The sequence below is a fragment of the Cervus elaphus genome, chromosome 5, assembly GCF_910594005.1.
Source record: "Cervus elaphus chromosome 5, mCerEla1.1, whole genome shotgun sequence".
Classification (NCBI taxonomy): Eukaryota; Metazoa; Chordata; class Mammalia; order Artiodactyla; family Cervidae; genus Cervus; species Cervus elaphus.
In genome coordinates this window covers 121,934,276-121,958,522 of record NC_057819.1, presented here as the reverse complement: position 1 = coordinate 121,958,522, position 24,247 = coordinate 121,934,276, and the positions used below count along the sequence as shown (strand labels likewise).

At 47.3% G+C, this 24,247-nt stretch overlaps 1 protein-coding gene across 1 annotated transcript in view; it reads left to right on the top strand.

Annotated features, from left to right (window-relative positions):
* Positions 1-219: 219 nt before the first annotated feature.
* TBCD (tubulin folding cofactor D) overlaps positions 220-24,247 on the top strand; it is a 142,752-nt gene continuing 118,724 nt past the window's right edge. Inside the window, exons 1-7 of the mRNA XM_043905093.1 lie at positions 220-619; positions 1,848-1,898; positions 8,608-8,705; positions 9,718-9,819; positions 11,049-11,195; positions 13,119-13,174; positions 21,347-21,479. Coding sequence (XP_043761028.1) covers positions 400-619; positions 1,848-1,898; positions 8,608-8,705; positions 9,718-9,819; positions 11,049-11,195; positions 13,119-13,174; positions 21,347-21,479 — 807 coding nt within the window. The 5' untranslated portion in view covers positions 220-399. The remainder of the gene's footprint in view (positions 620-1,847; positions 1,899-8,607; positions 8,706-9,717; positions 9,820-11,048; positions 11,196-13,118; positions 13,175-21,346; positions 21,480-24,247) is intronic.

The window sequence follows — 24,247 nt, the reverse complement described above, 5'->3', positions numbered from 1 at the left end:
TCTCTGTTAAGTGCCTATCTCCCACTGCAGCTTGCGCACCTGTGGGCTGCTTTGTATTGTAGAAAGATTCCCGACACCTGTCAGCGGTCACGGGGAAGCTCAGCGCGCGTGCGCGGGGAAGGAGGCGCGGCTGGCCCGGAGTCTTGTGCTCCGCCCCCGCCCCGCCCCTGTCCCCTGGGCCCGGCACGGCCTCCGCGCGCACTCTTTTGGTGGCCGGCGCGTTCCGTAGCGGGGGCCGGCGTGCAAGGTCGGAGTTCGTGGGGGTGGGGCTGGCGTTATTGCCGCCTTCTCAGCCTCAGGCGTCTTGAGCGTCCCTTGCCCAGCGCCGCGTGCCCAGTGTCCCACGCCCCGAGTCCCACGGCCTGCACCCCGCGCGCGGGCGTAGTCCGGCTGCCGAAGATGGCCCTGAGCGAGGAGCCGGTCGCGGGCGCCTCTGAGGACCCTGCGGAGGACCCGGTGGAGGACCCGGTGGAGGATGCGGCGGAGGACGCGGCTCTGGCCTGCGGCGCCGCCCTCGAGTCGTTTGGCGAAAGCGCGGAGACGCGGGAGCTGCTCGGCCGTCTGCCGGCGGTGCTCGGTGACCGCTCGGCCCGGGAGGGCGCCCTGGAGCGATTTCGGGGTGCGCACGGGTCGGAGGAGGGGAACAGCGTGCAGGGTGTGCAAGTCTCCTTTCTTGCGGCCCCAGACACGGGCGTGCCTAAGTGGTGGAGGGCAGTGGGCCTCCACCGTCACGAGTAGGGATGGTGGAGCTCCCCTGGATGGGCAATTTCCCAGACCTTGTCCCCACCCTGTCCTGGGACCACCGCAAAGCGCAGTTCCTCCGAGACAGCTGTGTGAACGGGGCAGTGGGAGCAGGAGAGGCCCAACAAGCAGAAACGGGCGGGGGCCCCCACCCAGAGCCTTCCCCTCAGCGCCAGTGGCTCTGCCAAGACCGTGCGTGCAGCCCAGCTCAGTAGCGGGGCTACGGGCAGCGCAAGATGCTTAGTCAGACTAGGTTCTCCAGGTTTAGACAGACCCTTGCCGTTGTCTATAATGGATAACTTACAAACGATTCCTTAAGATCCCGTGGTTAGATAACTGTGTAGGGTTTTGTGATTCAGTAAAACCATCCTTGGGGACCTTTCTAGCTATAGGAATTTCCACATGATTTTGCCTTGGTGGATTCGTGATAACAATTTTTAACTTCAGGAAGGGCAGTGTGGCCGGCTGAGTAGGAGCATTCCCTTGAGCAACTCCTCCCTGGGTTCGAATCCCGCTCTGCTACTTGGGCTGGTTGCTTGATTGTGCCCGTTTCTCTGGCTGTCTGCTTGGGTTAGCACTGAAAATACTTTGGGCACAGAACTGTCCTGAGGGTGAGGTGAAAATCCAGGGAGCAGTGAAAGCCGCCTTTCCCATTCACGGGGAGTGGTCAGATGTGGAGGTGTGTGAGGCTCATGAGAACTGCCATAGGTCAGGTGGGCGTGGGATCTGATAGGAACGGTGCTAGCTGCTGGGAGGAGGGAGTAGAAACCAGGCTGCCTGGGATTAAGAAGGCCACAGTATGAGGGGTCTCGGAGGGCACGTGGCTTGATCTGTGTGACAGGGAGAATGGAAGGTGTGTGTCCTAATGGAGGGGAGAACTCAGCTTGGCTCTCAGCACGCAGTGAGGGAAGGAAGGAGTGAGGACCTGAGAGGAAGGTGCGTTGAGCACACAGCAGAGGCCGGGGTGGTGTGGCCCTGAGGAGGCGGTTGGAGGTGGGGGGCTCACTCCAGCTGGTCTGTGCTCTTGGGAGCTGCTTGGGAAAGCCCGTATGGGAAAACTTGAGGGTTTCCAGGGCTCATGTTAAGTCTCACGTTTTTCTTTTTAGTAATAATGGACAAATATCAGGAGCAGCCTCACCTGTTGGACCCACACCTAGGTAAGAACAGAAGCTGAGGCTTTGATCATTGACAGATACATTACAGAGGCCTTGGAACAGGTGTGTGTGCGTGGGCACGCACGTGGTTGCGCACCAGCTGAGACTATCAGGATAAACTGCCCAGGTTGTTCTTGTTAGTGCGGCCAGCAGTAGTAACACCTCCTCCTGGAAGTGAATTTGGGAAGGAGGAAGGTAGTGATAGTAACTTACATTGAGGGAAACATGGGGTGGTGGTTAGGGTCACCAGCCCTGGGGCTGGACCGCCTGGATTTATATCCCAGCTCTGCGGCTGAGCTGCTCTATGCCTGAGTCTCCTCACCTGTGATGTGCGGTCATCAGTGCTGCCTGCCTGCGGGGCTGTGGAGATCTCAGATCACCAGAGAGGCACCAACAGTTAGCCTCAGTGTGCACACAGGTGCCTTTGAAAAAGTGGGCTGGTGCTCTGTGTGTTGATTTTTCTTTTTTAAGTAACCAGCAGATTTTGTGGAAGGTAAGCATTCTGAACTCTCCGCTATCTTGGGCAGAATACATACATTTCATGCCTGTTTGGCTGGGTGGGGATGGAGGGCATGGGTCCATAGTCTCTCATCCAGTTATGCCAAGTCCTTGTCTGAGTTTCTTTCTCAGGAGCCTTTTTTGCCTTGGAAAGTTTTTAGAGCTTGATATTTTAGTAGGATATGACTCACTCTTGGCCTTTTTTTTTGTTTTCTTAAGTGTTTTTATTAAAATTTTTTTAAAATTGGAGGATAATTGCTTTGTAAAGTTGTGTTAGTTTCTGCTGTACACCAACATGAATTAGCCATAAGTATATGCATATATCCCTTTCCTCTTGAGCCTCCGTCTCAGCTTGCCTCCCCCCATCCCACCTCTCTAGGTCATCACAGAGCGCCAGGCTGGAGTCCCTGTATTACACAGCAGCATGCCACTAGCTGTCTGTTTTACGCGTGATAGTATATATATGTCAGTGCTCCTGTGTAAATTTGCCCCACCCTCCCCTTCCCCCTCTGTGTCTACAGTTCCATTCTCTTCTTGTGTTAGGCATTAGCTGGACAATTTTACGCTAAAGACTTGCATCTTTTGGTACAGGGGACTTTGCTTCTGGTGTGTTTTTGATCGCATCTCTGCTCTGCCTCCTCCTGGTGTGCCTGTGAACTGGGTATTGAATTTCCAGGAGTGATCCTGTGGGTCCCTAAGCCTTTTCCTTTATAGTTCTACTTTCAGATCTTTGTTTTTTCACAAAGAAGATGTTCTTGAAATTATTTTGACAGTCATTTTTACTTTCTAAGAGTGCTTGTCCTTGGTTGGGTGTATTTCACAGTTGTCTTACTGGTCAGGTTTTCCTCCCTGGGGAGCACATGCCCGGCTGCTGTGTCCCGTGGCCCCACGGGGAGGGTCCTGTAGTGGTCTTCCTAACCCAGAATTCCCTTTTGAGTCAGGCACCGAAGCTGGCTTCCAACTCTAAGCCCTTCAACCTACTGTCTTTGGGATACCTCCGTCCAGGAGAGCTTTGTGTGATGATGGAATGTTCTAGATCTGTGCTGTCTGTCTGGTAAGGTCGCCACTAGGTACATGTGGCTATTGAGCACTTGAAATATGGCTCATATGTCTGAGGAACTGAATTTTGTCTTATTTCATCTTATTTTTTTGTTTTCTTCTTTGAATTTTAAAATTTAAGTTTAATAAAAAACCCCAGATGTGGCCAGTGGCGATTGTATTTTCCACTCTTCAGCAAGCCTTTAGTCTTCTGCCTGGATTGGCACAGGGCTGTGGTCTGGAGACCTTGGACCACTCCTCCTGTTTTCAGCCCCACCTCCGTTCTCTCCTGGGCCGTCCCTGGCACCTCAGGCCGCTGGCCTCAAGCTGTGGCACAGGAGCTGCTGTTGTACTTTCTTGCCCTGGGTGGCTCAGTTACAGCGTGCTCTCTGAAGTCTCCTGGCTACTGTTTCTTCTCCTCTTCTCCTTTTCCTTGTGAATTTGTTTCTCTTTGTTGATTTACTGGAGTTTGGAGGGGGCGTTGCTCAGGGGACCACTGGAGTCATCGGCTTTCACCATCCTTTGTTCATGGTGAGGGCTGTGCTGTCTGAGTCTCTCTGAGCCAAGCCCTGGCTGCTCTCTAACTGGTCCCTAGGTTCTCCCTTTTCCTCTAGGGTCAGCTTTTCCTTGTAATTTGATCTTTTTGTCTTGCTGGTTTTGCCCGTGTTTCAGACCAAATGGATGCAGACAAGGGCTCCTCTGCTTCTGTTGTAAGTTGGAGCATTTTCGTCTGGGCTTTTCCTAAATGGGATTCTGATAGGCAGCTCCTTGTGGGGCAGTATGATGAGTTGGTGGACAGATTTTCTCTTAAAATCTGTCATCTGACTTTGAGTTGGTAGAGAATTCTCTATCACATTGAGGATGTTCCAGATGCCAGAATGAAGGCCTTTATCTAGGGCACTCCTGTCTCCTCTGGAGAGCCCTTCGTTTACCTAAGGGTTGGCTTGGAACTTGGTCCCAGTGGAGAGAGTCTGGGGCTGCAGTTATTGTAGACCCTTCCCCACCTTGGGCTGCACCGTGCCTCCTGAGTTTGGGCTCTCCTTGGTTCTGCATGTGGGCATCTATAAAGTGGGCTTCTCTGCCTGTTTAATTTGGAGCTGGCTTTTTCCCAGAAGTCTTTACATCTGCTCTGTCTCCATTCTTGCCATTGGTCAGGACTTTTGTGCAACTGTGCTTTTATTTTACTCGCTCTTAGGAGAAAGGGGAAGCAGATGTGTGTGGACTCCTGTTTTGTCCAGTTTTGTACTCTTCCAGGTAGCCTAAACATCCTTGACTCACCTCTGCACAATTTAGAGTTTCAGGAAGTGGAAGCGTTTTTGATTTGTTGTTGTTGTTCAGTCCTCTCCAACTCTTTGCGACCCCCATGGACTGAAGCATGGGGGCACACCAGGCTTCCCTGTCCTTCACTGTCTCCTGGAGTTTGCTCAGACTCATGTCCATCGAGTCGGTGATGCCATCCAGCCATCTCATCCCTTTTGCCCCCTGCTCCTCCTGCCCTCAGTCTTTCCCAGCATCAGGGTCTTTTCCGGTGAGTCAGCTCTTCGCACCAAGTGGCCAAAGTATTGGAGCTTCAGCATCAGTCCTTCTAATGAATATCCAGGGTTGATTTCCTTTAGCATTAACTGATTTGATCAGTCAGTTTGGGCTTTTGATACTTAACTTCAAATTCACCTTACATTTTCAACAGTATGTGTCATTGCCAAGATGAGATTTGAATATTTGAAATCTTTACCAACATCAAGTTATAAAGGCGATAAAGGCATCATGTGCTTTTATTTTGCATTTTGTTTCCTAGTGAGGATGAATTTTTTTTAACATTTATTATTACATTTGCACAATACTTTTCCCCTTTGTGAACTGTCCGTTCATACTCATTTAATGTATTTACCTTGTTCTAAATGATTTTTAATGATTCAGCGTAATCATCACAATAACTTCATAATACCTACGGAAGGTCACTATTTTTAAAACTTTGGGGGTATAGCCAGTTAACAACTTGTGATAGTTCCAGGTGCACTGCAGAGCAAGGCAGCCATGTATATAAAATGTATAATTCTCCCCCAAACTCCCCTCCCATCCAGGCTGTCACATAACGCTGAACAGCATTCCCTGTGTTCCTACAGTAGCTTCTTTTTGGTTATCCATCTTCGTTTTAGACCCTTAGGTTTTAGCCTGCATCCCCTGTATTGCAAGGCAGATTCTTAACCACTGGGCCACCAGGAAAGTCCTGGTTGTTCATCTTAAGTATGGCAATGTGTACATGTGGATATCTCAAGCTCCCTAACTATCCCTTCCCCCTACCCTTCCCTCCCTGTTAACAGTAAATTCCTTCTCTAAGTCTGGGAGTCTGTTTCTGTTTTGTAAATAATTTCATTTGTATCATTTCTTTTTAGCTTCTGCATATAAGGGATATCATATGTTTCTGTTTCTCTGACTTCACTCAGTATGATAATCTCTAGGTCCATCCATATTTCAGCAGATGGCATTATTTTGTCCTTTTTTATGATATGTCTAGTAACTTTTGAGTGGCTGATTGACATTGTGATTTTTATGTTGGTTGGTTTTAAGGTTTTTGTCTTTAAAGAGTGAAGTTTGGCCAACAGTTTAGTTAATTGCATATCATGTATATCCTTTCAATCCTTTTTAAGTTTTGTTAGGGCAGATATAGCTTTTTCTCTAGTTTTTTTCTAATTTAGTCTTACTACTAAGGAAAGAATTTTCTGGAATGTCTGCTGGTTTCTCTGGGTGTTCAGCAAGGACTCTGCACTCTGGCCTGATGGAGTCTGAATGTCAGCCCTGTTTGGGCTATGGGCACTCTGCCTTAGAGCTTCCTGGCACTTCTTACCTAGCCTCGTGGACTCTAACCACTGTGCATGTGAAGATTCAGCCAGAGGTTTGAGGGGACCTTTCAGACTTCCAGAGCTCGTTTTTCTGCTTAGCTTCTTCTAGCATGTTGCCCTGCAAATTTCAGCTAAAGCAGCCTCTGCTGTGCTTGAGTCCCCCTTCTCTGCAGTGGGTTCTAAAAATTATTTTCTAGTGGACGGGCTGGGCAGCTGTAGAGTCCAGTTGGTTGGTTACAAGGTGTTGTCATCCTACTGCCTGAAAATACTGAGTTGGCCAAAAAGTGCATTTGGTTTTTTCCATAAGTGGGCTCTAGTAGTGCTCAGTTGTCTTTAACTTCATTTGAAACAATTTTGTTAGATTATATTGTGACAGCTGTCATATCAGCATGCATTTTAAAAAAATTTTATCAAAATTGGTGTTTTTATGTAGCCATTTTAATAATGAAGATGGAAGAAGAAAAGCAACATTTTTGGCATGTTATGCTTTATTATTTCAAGAAAGGTACATGGTGGAAATAAAAACAAAGGTTTGGGTAGTGTATGGAGAAGGGACTGTGACTGATCTGTCAGAAATGGTTTGTGAAGTCTCATGCTGGAGATTTCTTACTGGACGGTGCTCTTGGTCAGGTAGACCGGTTGAAGTTGAGAGCAATCAAACTGAGACATTGAGAACAATCAGCGTTATACCATGTGGGAGATAGCTGACATACTCAAAATATCCAAATCAAGTGTTGAAAATCATTTGCATTTATTTTCTTATATCATTAAATAATCTACAATGTTGAAAAAAAATCATTTGCACCAGCTTGGTTATGTAATTGCTTTGTTTGGGTTCCACATAAGTTGCGGAAAAACTTTCTTGACCATATTTCTGCATGTGATACTCTACTGAAACATAATGAAATTGTTCTATTTTAAAAAACAAATTGTGACAGGCAGTGAAGTGGATGCTGTACAGTAATGTGGAACAAAAGAGATTATGGGGTGAGTGAACTTGAGTGAACCACACCAAAGGCCAGTCTTCATCCAAAGGAGGTGATGCTTTGTTTATGGTGGAATTGGAAGGAAGTCCTCTCTTAACGAGCTTCTTCTGGAAAACCAAACAATTAATTCTAACAAGTACTGCTCCCAGTTAGACCTACTGAAAGCAGCATTGGATGAAAAGCATCTGGAATTAGTCACAGAAAACGTAATCTTCCATCGGGATAACGCAAGGTTGCATGTTTCTTTGATGATCTGGCAAAAACTGTTATAGCTTCGCTGGGATGTTCTGATGCAGCCGCCATATTCAAGAGACACTGCACCTTTTTCTTGAAAAAAAAAATTATTTTTGACTTGTGCTGGGTCTTTGTTGCTGTGCAGGCTTTTCTCTAGTTGTGGTGTGTGGGCTTCTCATTGCAGTGGCTTCTGTTGTTGTGGAGCATGGGCTCTAGGGCGCATGGGCTTCAGTAGTTGTGGATCTTGGCTTGAGATCACAGGCTCAGTAGTTGTGGCATACAGGCTTAGTTGCTTTGTGGATTGTGGGATCTTCCTGGATCAGAGATCAAACCTGTGTCTCCTGCATTGGCAGTCAGATTCTTTACTGCTGAGCCTCCAGGGAAGCCTCAACATTGCACCTTTGGATTTCTCTTTATTTCAAAGGTCTTTACAAAATTCTCCTGATGGAAAAGATTTTAATTCCCTGGAAGGCTGTAAAAGGCACCTGGAGCAGTTCTTTGCTCCAGAAGATACAGAGTTTTGGGAAGATGGAATTATGAAGTTGCCTGAAACATGGCAAAATGTAGTGGAACAAAATGGTGAATGTGTTACTCAATAAAATCCTTGGTGACAGTGAAAAATATGTCTTTTATTTTTACTTGAAAACCAAAGGAACTTTTTGGCCAACCCAGTACAATTGTTGGGTTGTCTAATTGGTGGTGGTGGTAAGGTAGTTCCATATCAATTATTCTTTATAACTGGAAGTGGAAATCCTTTTAATCCTTTTTCTTCTGTCTTATTATGTTGTTTAGAACCGAATTGTTCTAAACATAGTAGTTGTAGAGGTGTCTTCTGTAAAGCATGGTATTGGATATTGATTTGAGACAGAGTAATAATAAAAAATATTTTCCCTGCATTTAAAAAGCAGGAATGAATGTTATATTAACTCTATTCCCCTTTTAGAAACTGAAGGTGAAACTTTTTCTTTTGCTCTGTTGACACTTGGATTATAGAGGTTTACTAATATTAAACTTTTCTGATATTTCTAAGTAGCTCTTTTTCCTTTGGGCATTTTATTTTAGCGTCATGTTAATATTTAATTTAATAGCAAATATTTTACATTTGTTTTTCCCTAGAATGGATGCTGAACTTGTTGTTGGAATTTGTGCAAGACAAGACATCTCCGGCAGACCTTGTACATCTGGCTTTTAAATTTCTTTACATCATCTCCAAGGTAATATTTAGATAGCACATTGTAGCTGACAAAACACTTTCTTGATACACTTGGTCCAGAGGTACCTTCCAAAATGTTATCAGGAAAGATGGTTCTCACACAAAAGCTGTGGGTTTCATCGTTTCTCTTTTTACCATGTGCTGGGGATCAGATGTTAGTGACCCAGGGGATCCTTTGGCTGCAACAGCACTTTTCAGCATTGTTGTCAGCGTCTTGTGCTTGAATGGATCAGGCATCAGCTAGCCAGAAAGGGAGGGAGAGGATGTATGTATACGTACATACATGTATATATATGTGAGTAACTGAGAAAAGTTTCCTATGAGGAGAAAGCAAACAAAGTTGGAAGCAGAAATGCTTCTCAGCGGTGAATGTGCAGATGGCTTTCCGGGGATCTCGTAGGATGCAGATTCCGAGTTAAGTGGGTCTGGGATGAAGCCTGATACTCTGCATTCTTGCAGGCTCCCAGGAGATGTGTGTGCTGGCCTGTAGACCTATCATGGGAGAGACTCGGCCCTCTCGGCTGGGGTTTTGCCTCTGTGGGGCCTGCCGTGTGGTAGAGAGAGGCCTGCGTGCATACTCCTTGCCCTCGGTTGGTTGAATGCAGGGTCTCCTGAAGGTGTAGTGCCGAGTTTCACAGAAGCCTTAATGAGTTTGGGACCTTTTGGGTTCTCGAGGACTTATTCCTCATAATCAAGGTAGAAGCAAAACTTGTTAGTATGTAACATACCTGTATGTCTGATGAGCCAAGATTGGTTGGTCAAATTGGGACAGAACATGTTTCTGAAATGATTTATTTATTTTTTATTTTTATTTTTTTTTCTGAAGTGATTTAAATGATTTAAGAAGTAAAGGTGGCTTTCTTATTGTTTAGTCTGACTGAGTTGTATCACTGTAATATGTAATTTTCTTTGGTCATTGGGTGGCATAGGTGATGGTTTTTGATAATAGAGAAGTAATCTTGCTACTTTCTGTATTTGCTAATTATATAATTCAGTATCTTTTTATTTGACAGGTTCGAGGATATAAAACATTTCTTCGTTTATTTCCACATGAAGTGGCTGATGTGCACCCTGTTTTAGACATGTTTACAAATCAGAATCCTAAAGACCATGAAGTAAGTGTCCCTTCCCCCCCCCCCCCCCCCCAGCTGATTCCTTGGTTTGCCTGCTTCTATACTGGTAGGTTCCTTTCCTGTTGCCTTCAATTTTATCTTGTGTTATTTTGTGTCATTCCCTCTTTTTTCATTTGTTCCTTTGATTTTCTCTTTTTATGTATGTTGCTTTAAATTATTTTCTTTTCAAAATGCCCTTTATAAAGAAAATTGTACCTGAATATGGTGTGATGATAACTGTTATTATCCACAATTTTTTTAACTTAAAATAGAACTATGTTGGGGGTCCCCAAGATCACCCCAAGTTTAGTGATTCCCTAGGACCACTACAAGAATTGGCATCTAGTTATCCTCATGGCTATGACTCACTCCAACAAAATCAGCAGAGGGAGAAGGCATATGGGGTCAAGTCCAGAGGAAACCAGGCATGAGCTTCCAGAGTCTTCTCTCCATTGGGTCACCCAAGGCACTTGTGATTTCCCACAGCACCAAGCTGTGAGAACACATGAGGTGTCCAACAGGAAGGTCACAGGGCCAGCACCCACGATTTCTATGAGGCTGGTCATGTGGGTACTCTGCCAGGCACATACTAAACCACAGAAGGCGAGCAGGTGTTCGGCATGAGCCACATGGTGTGTGCCAACGGTCTGAGCACAGTGGCCCTCATCAGTTAGGACGCAGTGGGAGCGTTCCCACCGTTCAGGCTCCCAGGTGGCTGCCGATGGCCAGCCTTGCAGCTGTGTGCGCAGCAGAGTTCTTGGGCGCAGGACTCACTCAGAAGGGCACATGCGTTGTAACTTCAGACTCAGGAAGTCCTCTTGCTGTGTATGTGGCCTGCTCGCCTCTGTTTCTCTTGCCTCTGATAGGGAGTCTGGAGCCAAAGCGGAATCTTGTTGACTTCTCTGTGACAAGAAGTTGAGAATTTTTTTCTTTACTCTTAAAGTCTTCTGTTTTTTTATCTTTTACTCTGTTTTCCATTTTTCTTGAAATGCTGATTGCATGCTGAAGGGTGCCAGGGATAAGAAGCCGTTACACTGACATGTTAATGATTTTTGTTTGTTCATTGTGCTGTTTTTCTTGCCTACCAAGGTAGCAGCCAGGCTGCATGCCAGAGGTCATGTGGTAAAGCGTTGTGTGTGTGGAGTCCTGGGTGGGCGCTGAGCAGGAGGGGCGGTGGGACCATGTGGATGCCCTCCACACAGGAATCCTGTCGCTTTGTCTCGGCCCCATAGACCTGGGAGACCCGCTACATGCTGCTGCTCTGGCTCTCTGTGACCTGCCTGATCCCGTTCGATTTTTCCCGCCTCGATGGAAACCTCCTCTCTCAGCCCGGGCAAGAGCGAGCGTCCACCATGGACCGTATCCTCCAGGTAGCAGAGGTGAGTGTGGCCCTGCGGTAATGAGCCGCTGACTAGTGTCTTTCTCGTGCCATCCTGCCACTGGGACTTAACTAGGTACACTTGTGATGCTTGGATATTTCTAAAGCTGTTGTCACTCTTTTTCAGTGAGGTGGAATTCCATTTCATGACTTAACATGAAACTGATAATTCTCATAGGGATCAGGATGAATTATTTCAGCAAATCTCATTTCTCTGTAGATAATACAGATACTCTGATGATAGCAAAAAAGGGGTTTTGGGGGCAGTGATAAGAGAAATTAAAGGTCCATTTAAAATTTAATTTTTAGCACTGTGTAAGTAATACATGATCATCATAGGAAAATCAGAAAGTAAAGCAGGAAAAATATTAAAGTGAAATCTCTCAACTACTAGTGTTGAGAGATAACACGTGTATTATTTTTTTTTCTTCAAGGTTCTCCTGATGCATGCATTATGTGTGTAGATATAGGTTTTTGTATATTCTGCTGTGGAAAATATTACCCTAAACTTAAATGACTTAACACAGCCCACGTTCTTCATCTCACAGTTTCTGTGAATCAGGAAATCTGGCCGTGGCCTTGCTGGGCCCTCTCTCAAGGTCTCCCCAGGCTGCGGGCTGAGCCCACCTGGGACAGGTCTGCTTCCAAGCTCTCATGGTTGTTGGCAGGAGTCAGATCTTGAGGGTGTTGGTTGAGGGCTTCAGTGCTTTGCTGGCTGTTTGCCATGCAGCCCCAGCCCCCCCGCCCCAAACAATGGCGACTTACTCTGTGAAAACCAGCACGGGGCAGGGTCTGTAGCAAAGCAGAGGTCACATGTTAGTGTGACCTCATCGTGGAAGTGACATCCTACCTCCTGCCAAATTCTCTCGGTTAGAAGCAAGTCATCGTGTCCAACCCACATGGGAGGGATTACACAGGGCGTGGGCACTGGTGGGCAGGACCAAGGTCCATCTTAGAACTTGCCCACCACACTTAAACTAAGCTGGTCTGGGTGCCTGCTCTGCACCAGACATTCTTCAAAGAGGCTTTTCATCCTGCTTAATGAGACAGTTCACTGTTTTTATCCTCATTTTACTGAGGAGGCAACATGTGTGAGAAATAAGTGACTTGGCCAGCTCTCTTTCTCACACATGGTGGATCCAAATCTGAATACAGGGGTTTGGCTCCCAGCCTTCTTTATGCTGCTCCGTGTGGCCCACGCGTACAGGGGCCCCTGATGTCCTGCTGCCTGAGACCTGCTTTTCCCTGGAGCCGTTTGGTCTGAATGTCTCACGTCAGTAAGTAGGCATCTCCCTCAGAGTCGTTAGGGGAAAAGGTGCACCACTGTATCCTTATTTCTGAAATGTGAATAGTCTTTTCTAGATGGGTGGTTTGTTTCTAGCTGAGTTTGGTTACCCTCTGGGTGCTTGTCTCCTAAGTGGGATTGCCCGAGGAGAGGCCCAGTTTCTAAAGATTTCTCCTTCAGAAAAAAAGGTCGTTTAAATATATCATTTGGTAAGCAGTTGAGAATTGGAAACCTCAGGAACGTCTGAGTCCCTGCGTTAAAGTGCAGCCTTCCTGTGTTTGAGCAGGGCTTCCCAGCTCTTCTGAATGCCGTGGTGCTGGCGGGCCCCAGGCCTGTCCATGCGCACTCTGGGTAGCAACACACATGCTTCATTTTTCAGCCACATTTGCAAATGTACGTTTCAAGGAGTGTGGCCACATGCTGTGTGCAGATTGGGCCCTCCCCTGAGGGTGAGCGTATGTGTGGCAGCTGCAGGCCTGAGCCCACATTCATGAGTGGTCCGTGCAGCTTCAGAGTCTGGCCTCTGCCCCTGAGCCTGCACTTACGCGGATCCGCTGGGTGTGGGAGCAGGTGGCTGAGTGGGTCCCTGATGTTTGCATCGTGTGGTAACGACGCCTGTCCTTTTACCCTTCCCTGTAGTCCTACCTGGTCGTCAGTGACAAGGCCCGAGATGCAGCTGCTGTCCTTGTGTCCAAGTAAGTGCTTTCTGAGACTCTTTGCAGTCTGTGACCTGTGTCTCTGTTGTCATCAGAGAGGACACTCGGTTGAGAGGCCTGGGGAATCTTTGCGGTCCTGAGGACTTGGCTGCTTTCCCTGAGGGAACCCAGCACTGGGAAAGGGAACCTGAACCTGATGTGACCACCGTCAGTGCTGGTTAGGGTCTCAGGGTTATCCGATGCCAGGTTAGTGGCTCGTGGGCCCATCAAGGGAGTGCAGATTTTGAACAGGTGTAGCACTTTCTTGGGGCCAGACCTCTCCTCTAGGGGGGTGTCAGTTAAAAGAGCCTTTGGAAGTCACTTAGCAGTCCACACTGTGGTTTGTGGAGATCATGGGCTGTGATTGCATCATTATGGCTGGGGATAAAAATCCCCAAACATTGCATGTTAACTAAAAACAGTCTGCCTGAAGCAGGCTAAGATGGATTTTTCTGATGAGCTGAGTAAGACGACCCAGGCAGCAGGGCCTGAAGTCTCAAAAAAAAAAAAAAGGTGCCAAAGATGGGTATGAAAACTGCGTAGACTTGTTTCATGGAATATGAGAATGGAAGAAAGCAGTTTTTATAAATCTTTTGTATGGTGTGATTTAAAGTATGTGTAGAGTGTAAATGAGTTAAAAAATTTGACTTTTATCCCCCCTCCATGTTTATGAAAGTTGAAAACTGGCTGTAAGAGCTTTTGGGTGTCTTGATTGTGGCAACACTTCAGGGTCACCCTGTCTTATGTATGTAGCCATGATCTTGTGCAAGGTGGGAAGAGACATGCTTGATTTATGGGGCATTTAGGGGCATTGAAGGAAGTATTTGTGTAAGTACTTTAAGTAAGTATTTGTGTAAGTAAACCATTGGGCAGAGCCTGAATTCAAGAGGCTGATTTTAGGAATGAAGAAGGAAGCACCTGAACATGTCTGATATACCTTTCCTGGGTGAGGAGAAAGTCACCGCCAGAGCTTTCTCATGGTTTTAACAAGGAATGAAAAAGCATGCGTTTCTTTCTAACTGTGAAAGTAATCGTGTGTTTTGGAAGATAAAAGTGCAAAATAAGACTCGCATGTACTGTCATCCCCAGAGACGTAACTGCTGGGGCCTTTGTTCTCCCCTGCTGGTGGGCGTGTCGATCCCTGGCACGTGGGTGCACTTGCAGGTTTGATCCTGGTGCCGGCAGGCCGGCCTGGAGCTTTGGTCAGTCTTCCAGACGCGATGAAGGTGTGATGTATTCTTTCTCCAGTCCCGCTGCATGAGTAGACCTTTTGATAGTAAAATTAGCACCGCCTCAGACACTCAACATGAAACTTCATACTCTTTTGATTGGCTCTATTTTTTCCTTCCAGGTTTGTTGAGATATACATAATTGACATATGGCACTGTACAAGTTTAAGGCTTACGGCATGGAGACTTGACTTACATAAATCATAAGATGATTATTGCAGTAGGCTTAGTGAACAGGTATCATCTCACATAGATACAAAATTAAAGATACAGAAAAAATTTTTTTTTTTCCTGTGATGACTCTTTCCTTGTGATGACTTTGGATTTACTTTTTTTTTTTAAATTGAATGAAAGACTCGTCATATTCTGTAGTGCTTTCCAGTTTTCAGAAGTTTGACGCACGTAATTTCATGTAATCTCATAACTCCTTTTTTCCCTACCGCCCCCCCCCCCCCCCCAGGATTTACTCTGAACAACTTTCATTATGTGACACTTATCAGTGTTAATTACATTTATCATGTTGCCTGTCACGTCTGCAGTACTTATTCATCTTATAGCTGGAAATTTTTGACTGCCGTTCTCCAGCTCCCCTCCCTGACCCCTTTCTCTGGTAACCATAAGTCTGACCTCTTTTTCTGTGAGATTGTTTGATTTCTGATTGATTCTGGGGGATGAATTCCTAGAAGAGGAATGAACATTCTAGGGGTTTTAAATGCAGCTACTGGAAAGGTTGATCAAGTTGAAAGTCTCCTTTTTCCCAGTATTTATCAACATAGCATGTGATCTTACAAATGTTTGCTAAATTTGTTAAATGAGACGTCATGTCTTTATTATCAGCAGTACTGATTTGGTAGCGTTCTCTGTTAAATGAGACATCATGTCTTTTCATCAGCAGTACTGATTTGGCAGCGTTCTTTGTTAGATGACACGTCATGTCTTTTTATCAGCAGTGCTGATTTGGTAGCGTTCTTTGTTAAATGAGACGTCATGTCTTTATTATCAGCAGTACTGATTTGGTAGCGCTCTTTGTTAAATGAGACGTCATGTCTTTTCATCAGCAGTGCTGATTTGGTAGCGTTGTGCTGAGCTTGACCTGGTGGGGTACTGCACCTGTGGGGTGAAACCCTAAACCCTCCTTCTCTCCGTCGCGGGTGTCCTCCAGAAGGGTGATAGCCAGAGACCCCTGGTGGCTTGTGCGGTGCTGGCTGGCTGCTCCTGCGCCATCTAGTGGTTGGACAAGCTGGCGTTTGTGAGGTTGCGGCCAGGTTGTTAGCTCATTAAAAGAGCTCCAGCTGATTTTGCTAGGTTGTAGGTGCACCCAGTTTCCTTTAGCCTTAGAGAGGGCAGATGACCTCAGGTCTAGAGCTGCTCTAGGTGGGTTCTGACTCGCCTGTTTCTCAGTCTTTTTTTGGTGAGCTGTTACAGTGAGACCCTGGGTATGAAGAGTAGTCACATGTGGCCTTTGTCCCCGCTGGCGTCTGTTTTCTGGTGTCTCATGAGGGAGCTGCCTGTCATACCCTATCAGCTTTGAATGCTTCCTCTTACCATGTGTAGTTTATTTGCAGCTGCATCCGTTTGCTTTTATTAACCAGAACCTTTAAATATGGGCTGCACGTTCTGTAACTTTGTTAAATATGCCAAGACATTTGAATATGAATGTTACTTTACAGAAACTTGTGGATGGAAAAATATGTCTTTATTCTTCCTGATTGTACAGAAACTCATCAATGAAAAAATATGCCTTTATTCTTCCTGATTATATTAGTTTTAAAAAGCAGATGTTTTTATCTTGCTATGAAATCAATGTATGTTCCATGTGGAAAAGTTGGAACATAGAAAATTAGGAAAACCCTACCCATTTATAATTATAATACACAACACATGTGTTGTATTTTTTTGTTTTGTCTTTCTGTGCTGTCACTGTATGGAATTTGCGTAGCACAGTCTCATGAATTAACATTTGTTCTTTCACTTAATTTCACATTATGACTGATTAAATGGCCCCTTTATATTCCACTGTTTTTACTCTAACCAGCTTCCTCACATCTTCCTCTTATCAGTAGTGATGTAATGACTAGCTTTGGTTGTAAACCTATTTTGATATTTGGGATTATTTTCTTAGGATAGTGCCCTAGAGGTGGCCACAGGACACAAGGACGTTGTTGAATCTGTGCACCAGTGACTCTTGGGAGCAAGTTTTCAAAACCCCTCCACCACAGGCAGCCTTACGCACAACCCTGCTCCCCCAGCTGGATTGTGCATTGTTTTATTTATTACTCACGTTTAGATTTATTTCACTGATCGCTGGTGAGTTTCAACACATTAATCTTATTTCAGACATTTTATGTCCTGTGTTGTAATCTGATTTCTAATATCTGTGGGTTTCTTGGTGCTTTTTTTCTGCTAGTGTGCGCTTTCTCTGTGAAGGATGTTAGCTCAAGGAGGGTGTGATATTTTCTCCAGGTGGTTGGTAACCTTTTTTTTTTTAAAATTTATTTATTTAAGATTGTGCTGGGTCTGTGTTGCTGCGGGGACTACTCTCTAGTTGCCCTGTGTCGGCTTCTCTTGTTGTGGAGCACAGGCGCTCGGGCTCGGGCTCAGCAGCTGCGGCTCCCGGGCTCTGGAGCACAGGCTTAGTCGCTCCATGGCGTGTGGGGTCTTGCTGCGCCAGGGATTGAACCCACTCCTGCATTGGCAGGCGGATTCTTTACCACTGAGCCCCCTGGGAAGCCCAGATGGTAGCCTTTTACTTCTTCTTTGGACTGAAGTTTTTAATTCTAAAGTCAACATGGTAACTGTTTTCCTTTATTTATTTTTTACTTTTATGCTTAAAGGCTTACTCTCATAAGAGATTTTGCAAAGAATCATATTTTTCTTATTTCCCCTTGCTATTCTTTGGAACTCTGCATTCCAAGGTGAAAGGCAGAGGAGAAAAGGAAGATGTTCCCACCTGAATGCAGAGTTCCAAAGAATAGCAAGGGGAGATTAGAAAGCCTTCCTCAGCGATCAATGCAAAGAAATAGAGAAAAACAATAGAATGGGAAAGACTAGAGAGCTTTTCAAGAAAATTAGAGGTACCAAAGACGCATTTCATGCAGAGATGGGCACAATAAAGGACAGAAGTGGTATGGACCTAACAGAAGCAAAAAGATATAAGAGGTGGCAAGAATACACAGAAGAACGATACAAAAAAGATCTTCATGACCCACATAACCACAGTGGTGTGATCACTCACCTAGAGCCAGACATCCTGGAATGCGAAGTCAAGTGGGCCTTAGGAAGCATTACTATGAACAAAGGTGATGGAATCCCAGCTGAGCTATTTCAAATCCTAAAAGATGATGCTGTGAAAGTGCTGCACTCAGTATGCCAGCAAATTTGGAAAACTCAGCCGTGGCCACAGGACTGGAAAAGGGCAGTTTTCATTCCGGTGCCAAAGAATGCTCAAATTACTGCACAATTGCACTCATCTCACATGCTAGCAAAGTAATGCTCAAAATTCTCCAAGCTAGGCTTCAACAGTATGTGAACCAAGAACTTCCAGATGTTCAAGCTGGACTTAGAAAAGGCAGGGGAACTGAAGATCAAATTGCCAACATCCATTAGATCATAGAAAAAGCAAGAGTATTCCAGAAAAACATCTACTTCTGTTTCATTGACTATGCTAAAGCCTGGCTGTGTGGATCACAACAAACTGTGGAAAATTCTTAAAAGAGACGGGAATACCAGATCCTCATACCTGCCTCCTGAGAAACCTGTCTGTGGGTCAAGAAGCAACAGTTAGAACCGGACATGGAGCAACAGACTGGTTCCAGATTGAGAAAGGAGTGTCAAGGCTGTATATTGTCACGCTCCTTCTTTAACTTATATGCAGAGTACATCATGCGAAATGCCAGGCTGGATGAAGCTCAAGCTGAAATCAAGATTGCCAGGAGAAATATCAATAACCTGCAATAATCAATATGCAGATGACACCACCCTTATGGCAGAAAGCGAAGAGGAACTGAAGAGCCTCTTGATAAAAGTGAAAGAGGAGAGTGAAAAAGCTGGCTTAAAACTCAGCATTCAGAGAACTAACATCATGGCATCTGATGGGGAAATAGTGGAAACAGTGAGAGACTTTATTTTCTTGGGCTCCAAAATCACTGCAGATGGTGACTGCAGCCATGAAATTAAAAGACGCTTTCTCCTTGGAAGAAAAGCTATGACAAACCTAGACAGCAGGTTAAAAAATAGAGACATTACTGACAAAGGTCCGTCTAGCCAAAGCTACGGTTTTTCCTTCCAGTAGTCATGTGTGGATGTGAGAATTGGACCATAAAGGAAGCTGAGTGCAAAAGAATTGATGTTTTTGAACTGTGGTGTTGGAGAAGACTCTTGAGTCCCTTGGACTGCAAGGAGATCCGATCCAACTAGTCCATCCTAAAGGAAATCAGTCCTGAATGTTCATTGGAAGGACTGATGGTGAAGTTCCAATATTTTGGCCACCTGATGCGAAGAACTGACTCATTTGTGAAGACCCTTATGCTGGGAAAGGTTGAAGGCAGGAGAAGGCGACGACAGGATGCGATGGTTGGATGGCATCACTGACTCGATGGAGATGAGTTTGAGCAAGCTCTGGGAGTTGGTGATGGACAGGGAAGCCTGGCGTGCTGCAGTCCATGGGGTCACAAAGAGTAGGACATGACTGAGTGACTGAACTGACTGATATTTTTCTAGCTTTTTATTGTTTCATATAGAATTATTAATCCATTTGGAATTTCTTTTGTCATAGGGTATATAATAGATTTTTTTCCCTCTTGTAACTAAATTCACCATTTTATGAACAATTCACTTTTCCTTTGTTTATTTAAAAATACACAGTAAGTTCTTACACAGAATAGGGTTTGTCACTTCACCTGTGCTGTTTCACTCTCGGGCCAGGTGCCGTGTGGTAACAGTGCCGATGAGTGGTGTGTCCGTCCCACCAGTGTTCTGCACTTCGTCCCCCTGGTAGGTCTGGTCCTGTTGTTAGAAGGTTTTGCTGCTCACTCTGTGGAGCTTACCTTCCTGAGAGAAGGACAAGGGGGATCCCTGAAAACACTCACGTGTGTTTTCTGGGCTCCACATTGACAGTGGACCTAATTTGTGATGTAAGTTTTCCTAAAAAGTAAGGAAGCCTAGGATTCAGAGATATTTCAGTGTGTGCAGAAAGGTCTTTTTCTGGGCATTACATCTGTGGTGTAGTTTTCCATTTTTGCTTATCTGTACTTTAGGACCTCTGCTGCCAACGTTACATTTTTAGTAAGAAAAAAAAAAAATCTACTTGTTTAAACCTTTTAAAGGAGCCCTGGGTGTTTTACTGTGAGTTGGCAACTCCCCTTGTGTGATTTGCCTAGGAATGGAAGTCAGCCACTGCAGGGTGCACACAGAACTTTGGGCTCCTGCTGACTCCGCAGGTGAGCGGGTGGAGGAAGCAGGGCGTGTGACCCCCAGTGGCCGGCGCCGTGACTTGTGTCTCTGAGTGGGGCTTTGGGTCCCGGCCCTGTGGGCCACTCTGTGCCTGCACCCTTGCCTGTCCCGAGGGCTGCCCCGCTGCGGATGCTGTGCCTGCCCACGTGGTGTGATGCGTGCCAGCTGGAGTTGTGTGGTGCTTGCCGGCTGGCTGTTGTCTTCAGCCTGTGGGCTGATCAGACGTCAGGCTGAGGATCAAATCGCTGTGGGTGTGGCCTTCATCCTATCTGCACCCTCCCCCCATCAAAGGGCTTTAAACAAGGCCAAGGACATTGAGATGGGTATATATCATCAGTTATCCATTTTAGGTGATCCCCCTGAAGTGCAGATTTTGTGAACTTTTTGGCCCCTTTTCCCAGACCCACCAAAACAAGATGTCTTGAGGGTATGGCATGTTAGTTTTCCTTGGTAACCAGCATCCTAAAGTTTGGTAAATCCTTGGTGACCGTGTCTCTGGGTGTGCGCCCTGTTAGGGGTGGCGGAAGACAGTAATGGCAGCTTTGTTTTTTTTGACCCAGAGACCTTCCATGTGGCTGCAGCATAATTCTAGCGCTGGGTGGTGGTGGCTGAGTGAAGAGGGGCCTGTGGGGGGCGGTGGGGGGCTTCTGGTCAGGATGAGAGGCTCCTGCAGGGTGCAGAGGACGGTGCTGGGCTTGCCAAATGCTGCTCCCGGGGCGAGTGGGACCTGGCGTGTTTCCGTGGTATTGGGCCCAGGGACTCACGCCCTGTGAGTGCCTGCCCCTGGCAGAGCGAGCAGTCCTCACAGGTCACCTCCCTGATGCTGCCCCTGGGCCTCCCATCCTCCCCTCAGCTCTTTCCTTCTTGTTTGCCTGCTTCCTGTGTTTCTGCCCCCAGGCTGCAGGCTCCCATGGAGGATGGGGCTCAGCCTCAGCCCGAGAGCCGGGGGACGGGCGTGTGCGCTGGCTGGAGAGGAGTGAAGGGGGCCCAGGCTTCAGTGTGGGAGCCCAAGGGTGGCTGCCGGCCCAGACCGCGTGCAAGAGGGTGGGCGAGCGCCAGCACGTGGGGAGCACGCGCCTGCGATGGGGACAGTGGGGCTGTGGACACGGCCGGCGCTCCGCGTGGGGCTGTGCAGCAGGCGGAGAGGATGGGGAAGGAGTCCTGAGGCAGGTGCGGAGCGGGAGATCGCAGGTGGCAGCGCGGAGTCCCACGGGAAAGGGATGCCAAGTCGGGCCAAGGAGTGGGCGTTGCTGGGCTTGGGTGTGAAGGTGGGCCTATGGTTCATGGGGCCTCGGGATGAGCGGGGGCTCGGGAGGTGGGAGCTGGGAGGGATTGTCTGTGTGAGACCCCAGAGAGGTGGTGGTGGTGGTGGGAATCGCCACCCGAGGGCCAGGGTCTTCATTGGAGAGTGGTGGTGGGTCAGGAAAGGGTGGGCTATTGTCAGCCAGGGCCAGGTTTGAGCTGTCACTACCTGTCTGTTCCCTTCCGGCAGGTTTGTCACGCGGCCTGATGTCAAGCAGAAGAAGATGGCGAGTTTCCTGGACTGGAGCCTGTACACTTTGGCCCGCTCCTCCTTCCAGACCATTGAGGGGGTCATCGCCATGGACGGGACGCTGCAGGCCCTGGTAAAATGGAAACTGCCCCTGTGGGGCTTCAGCAGTCAGTCCTTGGGGTTGTGGGAACGGCAGGGACAAGCCCTATTTAATACCTTGGTTTCATTGTGAAGTGGCTGGAACACAGGAGATGTTGAATCCCGACAACATCTTTCTTTCCTCTGCTGCTTTCACTGGGCCCTGTGACCCAGGGCTGGCCCTGTGCTGTTAGCGATGGGCTTTCTGCCCAGGTGAAGGGGATGGACTGGTGATGCTGTGCGTTGCCGCCAGGGGGCACTGGTGCCCGCAGAGCTGAGCCAGAGCCAGAACCAGTGGGCGGGCAGGGGAGTGTCCTCCTCGGGCTTCCTGCTGCTTAGGCTTGTTACAGAGGAAAATGGTTAGAACCAGCGTGAAGGAAATAAGGCAGGTTTTGGAATTTGTTCTTGTTCAGATGCCCTGGGTGTTTGTAGTCACTGCACCAAGTGCAGACTGGACCTCTACCCTTTCCTGGCTGCCTGCTTTGCTTGTCTGGTGGTACTTTTTCTAGTATAGACGGGGAGGAAAGGTTAGTTTAAATTCTTTGGGGCGGGGGAGGCTGCCACACCTGAAGCTCTGGGGTCACGGCTCCCCTCCCTGGGCCCTGTGGTCCTTGCAGTGGGCGACTCTGTCCTTGTCTCTGAGGCTGGAGGGCCCAGGGCCCGCTTGGAGGAGAGCAGCGTGTTTGGGGCTGTGTTTAAAGGGGGGCGTTTGTGCGATGACTCAGTGTGATGTCATCTTCTTGGGTGTCGTCCCATCTTCTCTCTTTGGCGGTGGCAGGTTCTGACGGGGTGTAGGAGGCGAGAGGGCCTGGGGAAAGTGGGGCTGATGGCGTGATGGCCCGGGGCGGAGGGACAGGAGGTGGGAGAAGCAGAAGACAGCACTTTGCCCTGCCTCCTCCGCTCCTAGAATGTTCTCTCATCTGTGTCTTTTCATTCACAATATCTTGAGGAAGGACTGTCATTTAATGATGAGACTATCTCAAGACATTAAAAAAAACAACAACCAGAAACCTTGTAAAATAAAACCTGTCCTGAATTCCTGTAGTCTGTTGAGGTGATGTCTGTTTTTTCATGTGTCCTTTCACTTTGTAAATAAATTGATATGTTGTTACAATGGTTTTTGAAAAGTTGAGATATAATTTGCATAATACACCCTTTAAAGTGTGTGAGTTCAATGATTATTTTCTTACATGCGCAAGGTACAACTGTCACCATTGTCTGATTCCAGAATACTCTGGTCACCCCAGAAGGAAACCCCCACACATGAGCAGTGCCTCCTCACCACCCCCCCAGCACCCCCAGTTCCTGGCAACTAGTGACCTACTTTCCGTCTCTCTGGATTTGCTTATCGAGGACATTTCCTACAAGTGGAATCGTGTACAGTGTGACCTTTTGAATCTGGCTTCTTTAGCGTCATGTTTCCACAGGACTTCCATGTTGTAGCCTGTCAGTGCCTCCTTCCCTCTTAATACTCCATTGTAGTTACTCAGAATTCTGAGATACTCTGAATAAGGCTGATCTGAAAGCTTGTGTGTAAGATTTTGTTTGAGCATATATTTTCAACTTCCTTGCTACAATAGATTTTTTTTTTAAAGTGTAACAATTTAAATATATTTCCTGTGTTTCTGAGGTCTTCTAGAAATTTTTTATGGCATACCCACCTGTCATATTGATGAAACATGGCTATCAGTCTGTGGCTGCAGGCAACTCTCGTTCCAGCTGCATGTGTGGGGAGGTGCTTCAGGAGGACTTTATTGCTTTGTTGGGGGTCAGTGCTGGGGGAGGCTGGCCGATTACGGTGCTGAGTGTGGAGTAGAGGGGAGGGAGTGGTCTAGTCACCGCGCTCTTGCTGTAGGCTTCCTGGGTGGGCGTGTGTAGGGCATCGAGCCCTGGTGAAGAATGGGTGAATAGGGCTGAGATGATTTATTTGAAGGTTTGAGTGTAAGTGGATTCTTAGTTTTTTTGCGTGAGTCACATTGAGAAGTCTTAGGTCATAGAGAAACAAGGGTCTGACGAACGCTGCTGAGCCTGTCAGTCCACTTGGGCCTGCAGGGTAGACCCGTCCAGACATGGGTGCCGCTTCCTGACTCACTTTTGTCCTGCTTTAGACCTCTTCTGCCCAGTCTGGAATCTGCATCCTTGACAGGCTCCTGGGGTCTCCTGGCAGCACCTCCAGGGGTCTCCTGGCAGCGCCTCCTGGCCTAGAAGCCACCCCTCCTGAGGCCGTTGCCGCATTCAGGTCAGGGCACCTGGGCTGTGGGTGCCTCCACTGTGGGACTGGAGCCAGCGGTGACCACCCCTGGGGCCTGCAGCTGGTGGGGCCTCTGTGTCCGTTGCCCAAAACTGGTGGCGGTGGGCTTTTGTGCTCAGGCCACCAGCGAGCGGTCCTGTGGCTTTCTCCAACTCAAGTCCTCGGGGTGCTGGGGCCTCTTGGCTTGAGAAGGTCGTGGGGTCACATTCTGCCCAGTTTCTGCTATGGCTGGGCCCAGAGGTCCTCTTTTTTTAAAAAAAAAAAAAAACATTTTTGATCCTCTCACTGCTTGTTTCTAGGTTGTTCCCAAGTTCTGCTCCTTCTCCACACGTGGGGCACAGGTGTTGGCCCTCCTGCCGGCCCTTTCACCGGCCACGAGTGGGGAAGGGCTTTATACCGGGTGGCCTCCCCATTTTACACTCAGGAGGAGTGAAGGCCTGTTTTGTCTTCCTCCTGAGGAATAAAGTGATTTTCTCAAAGCCTTAGCAAAGTTGAACCCCATGTCCCTGCCC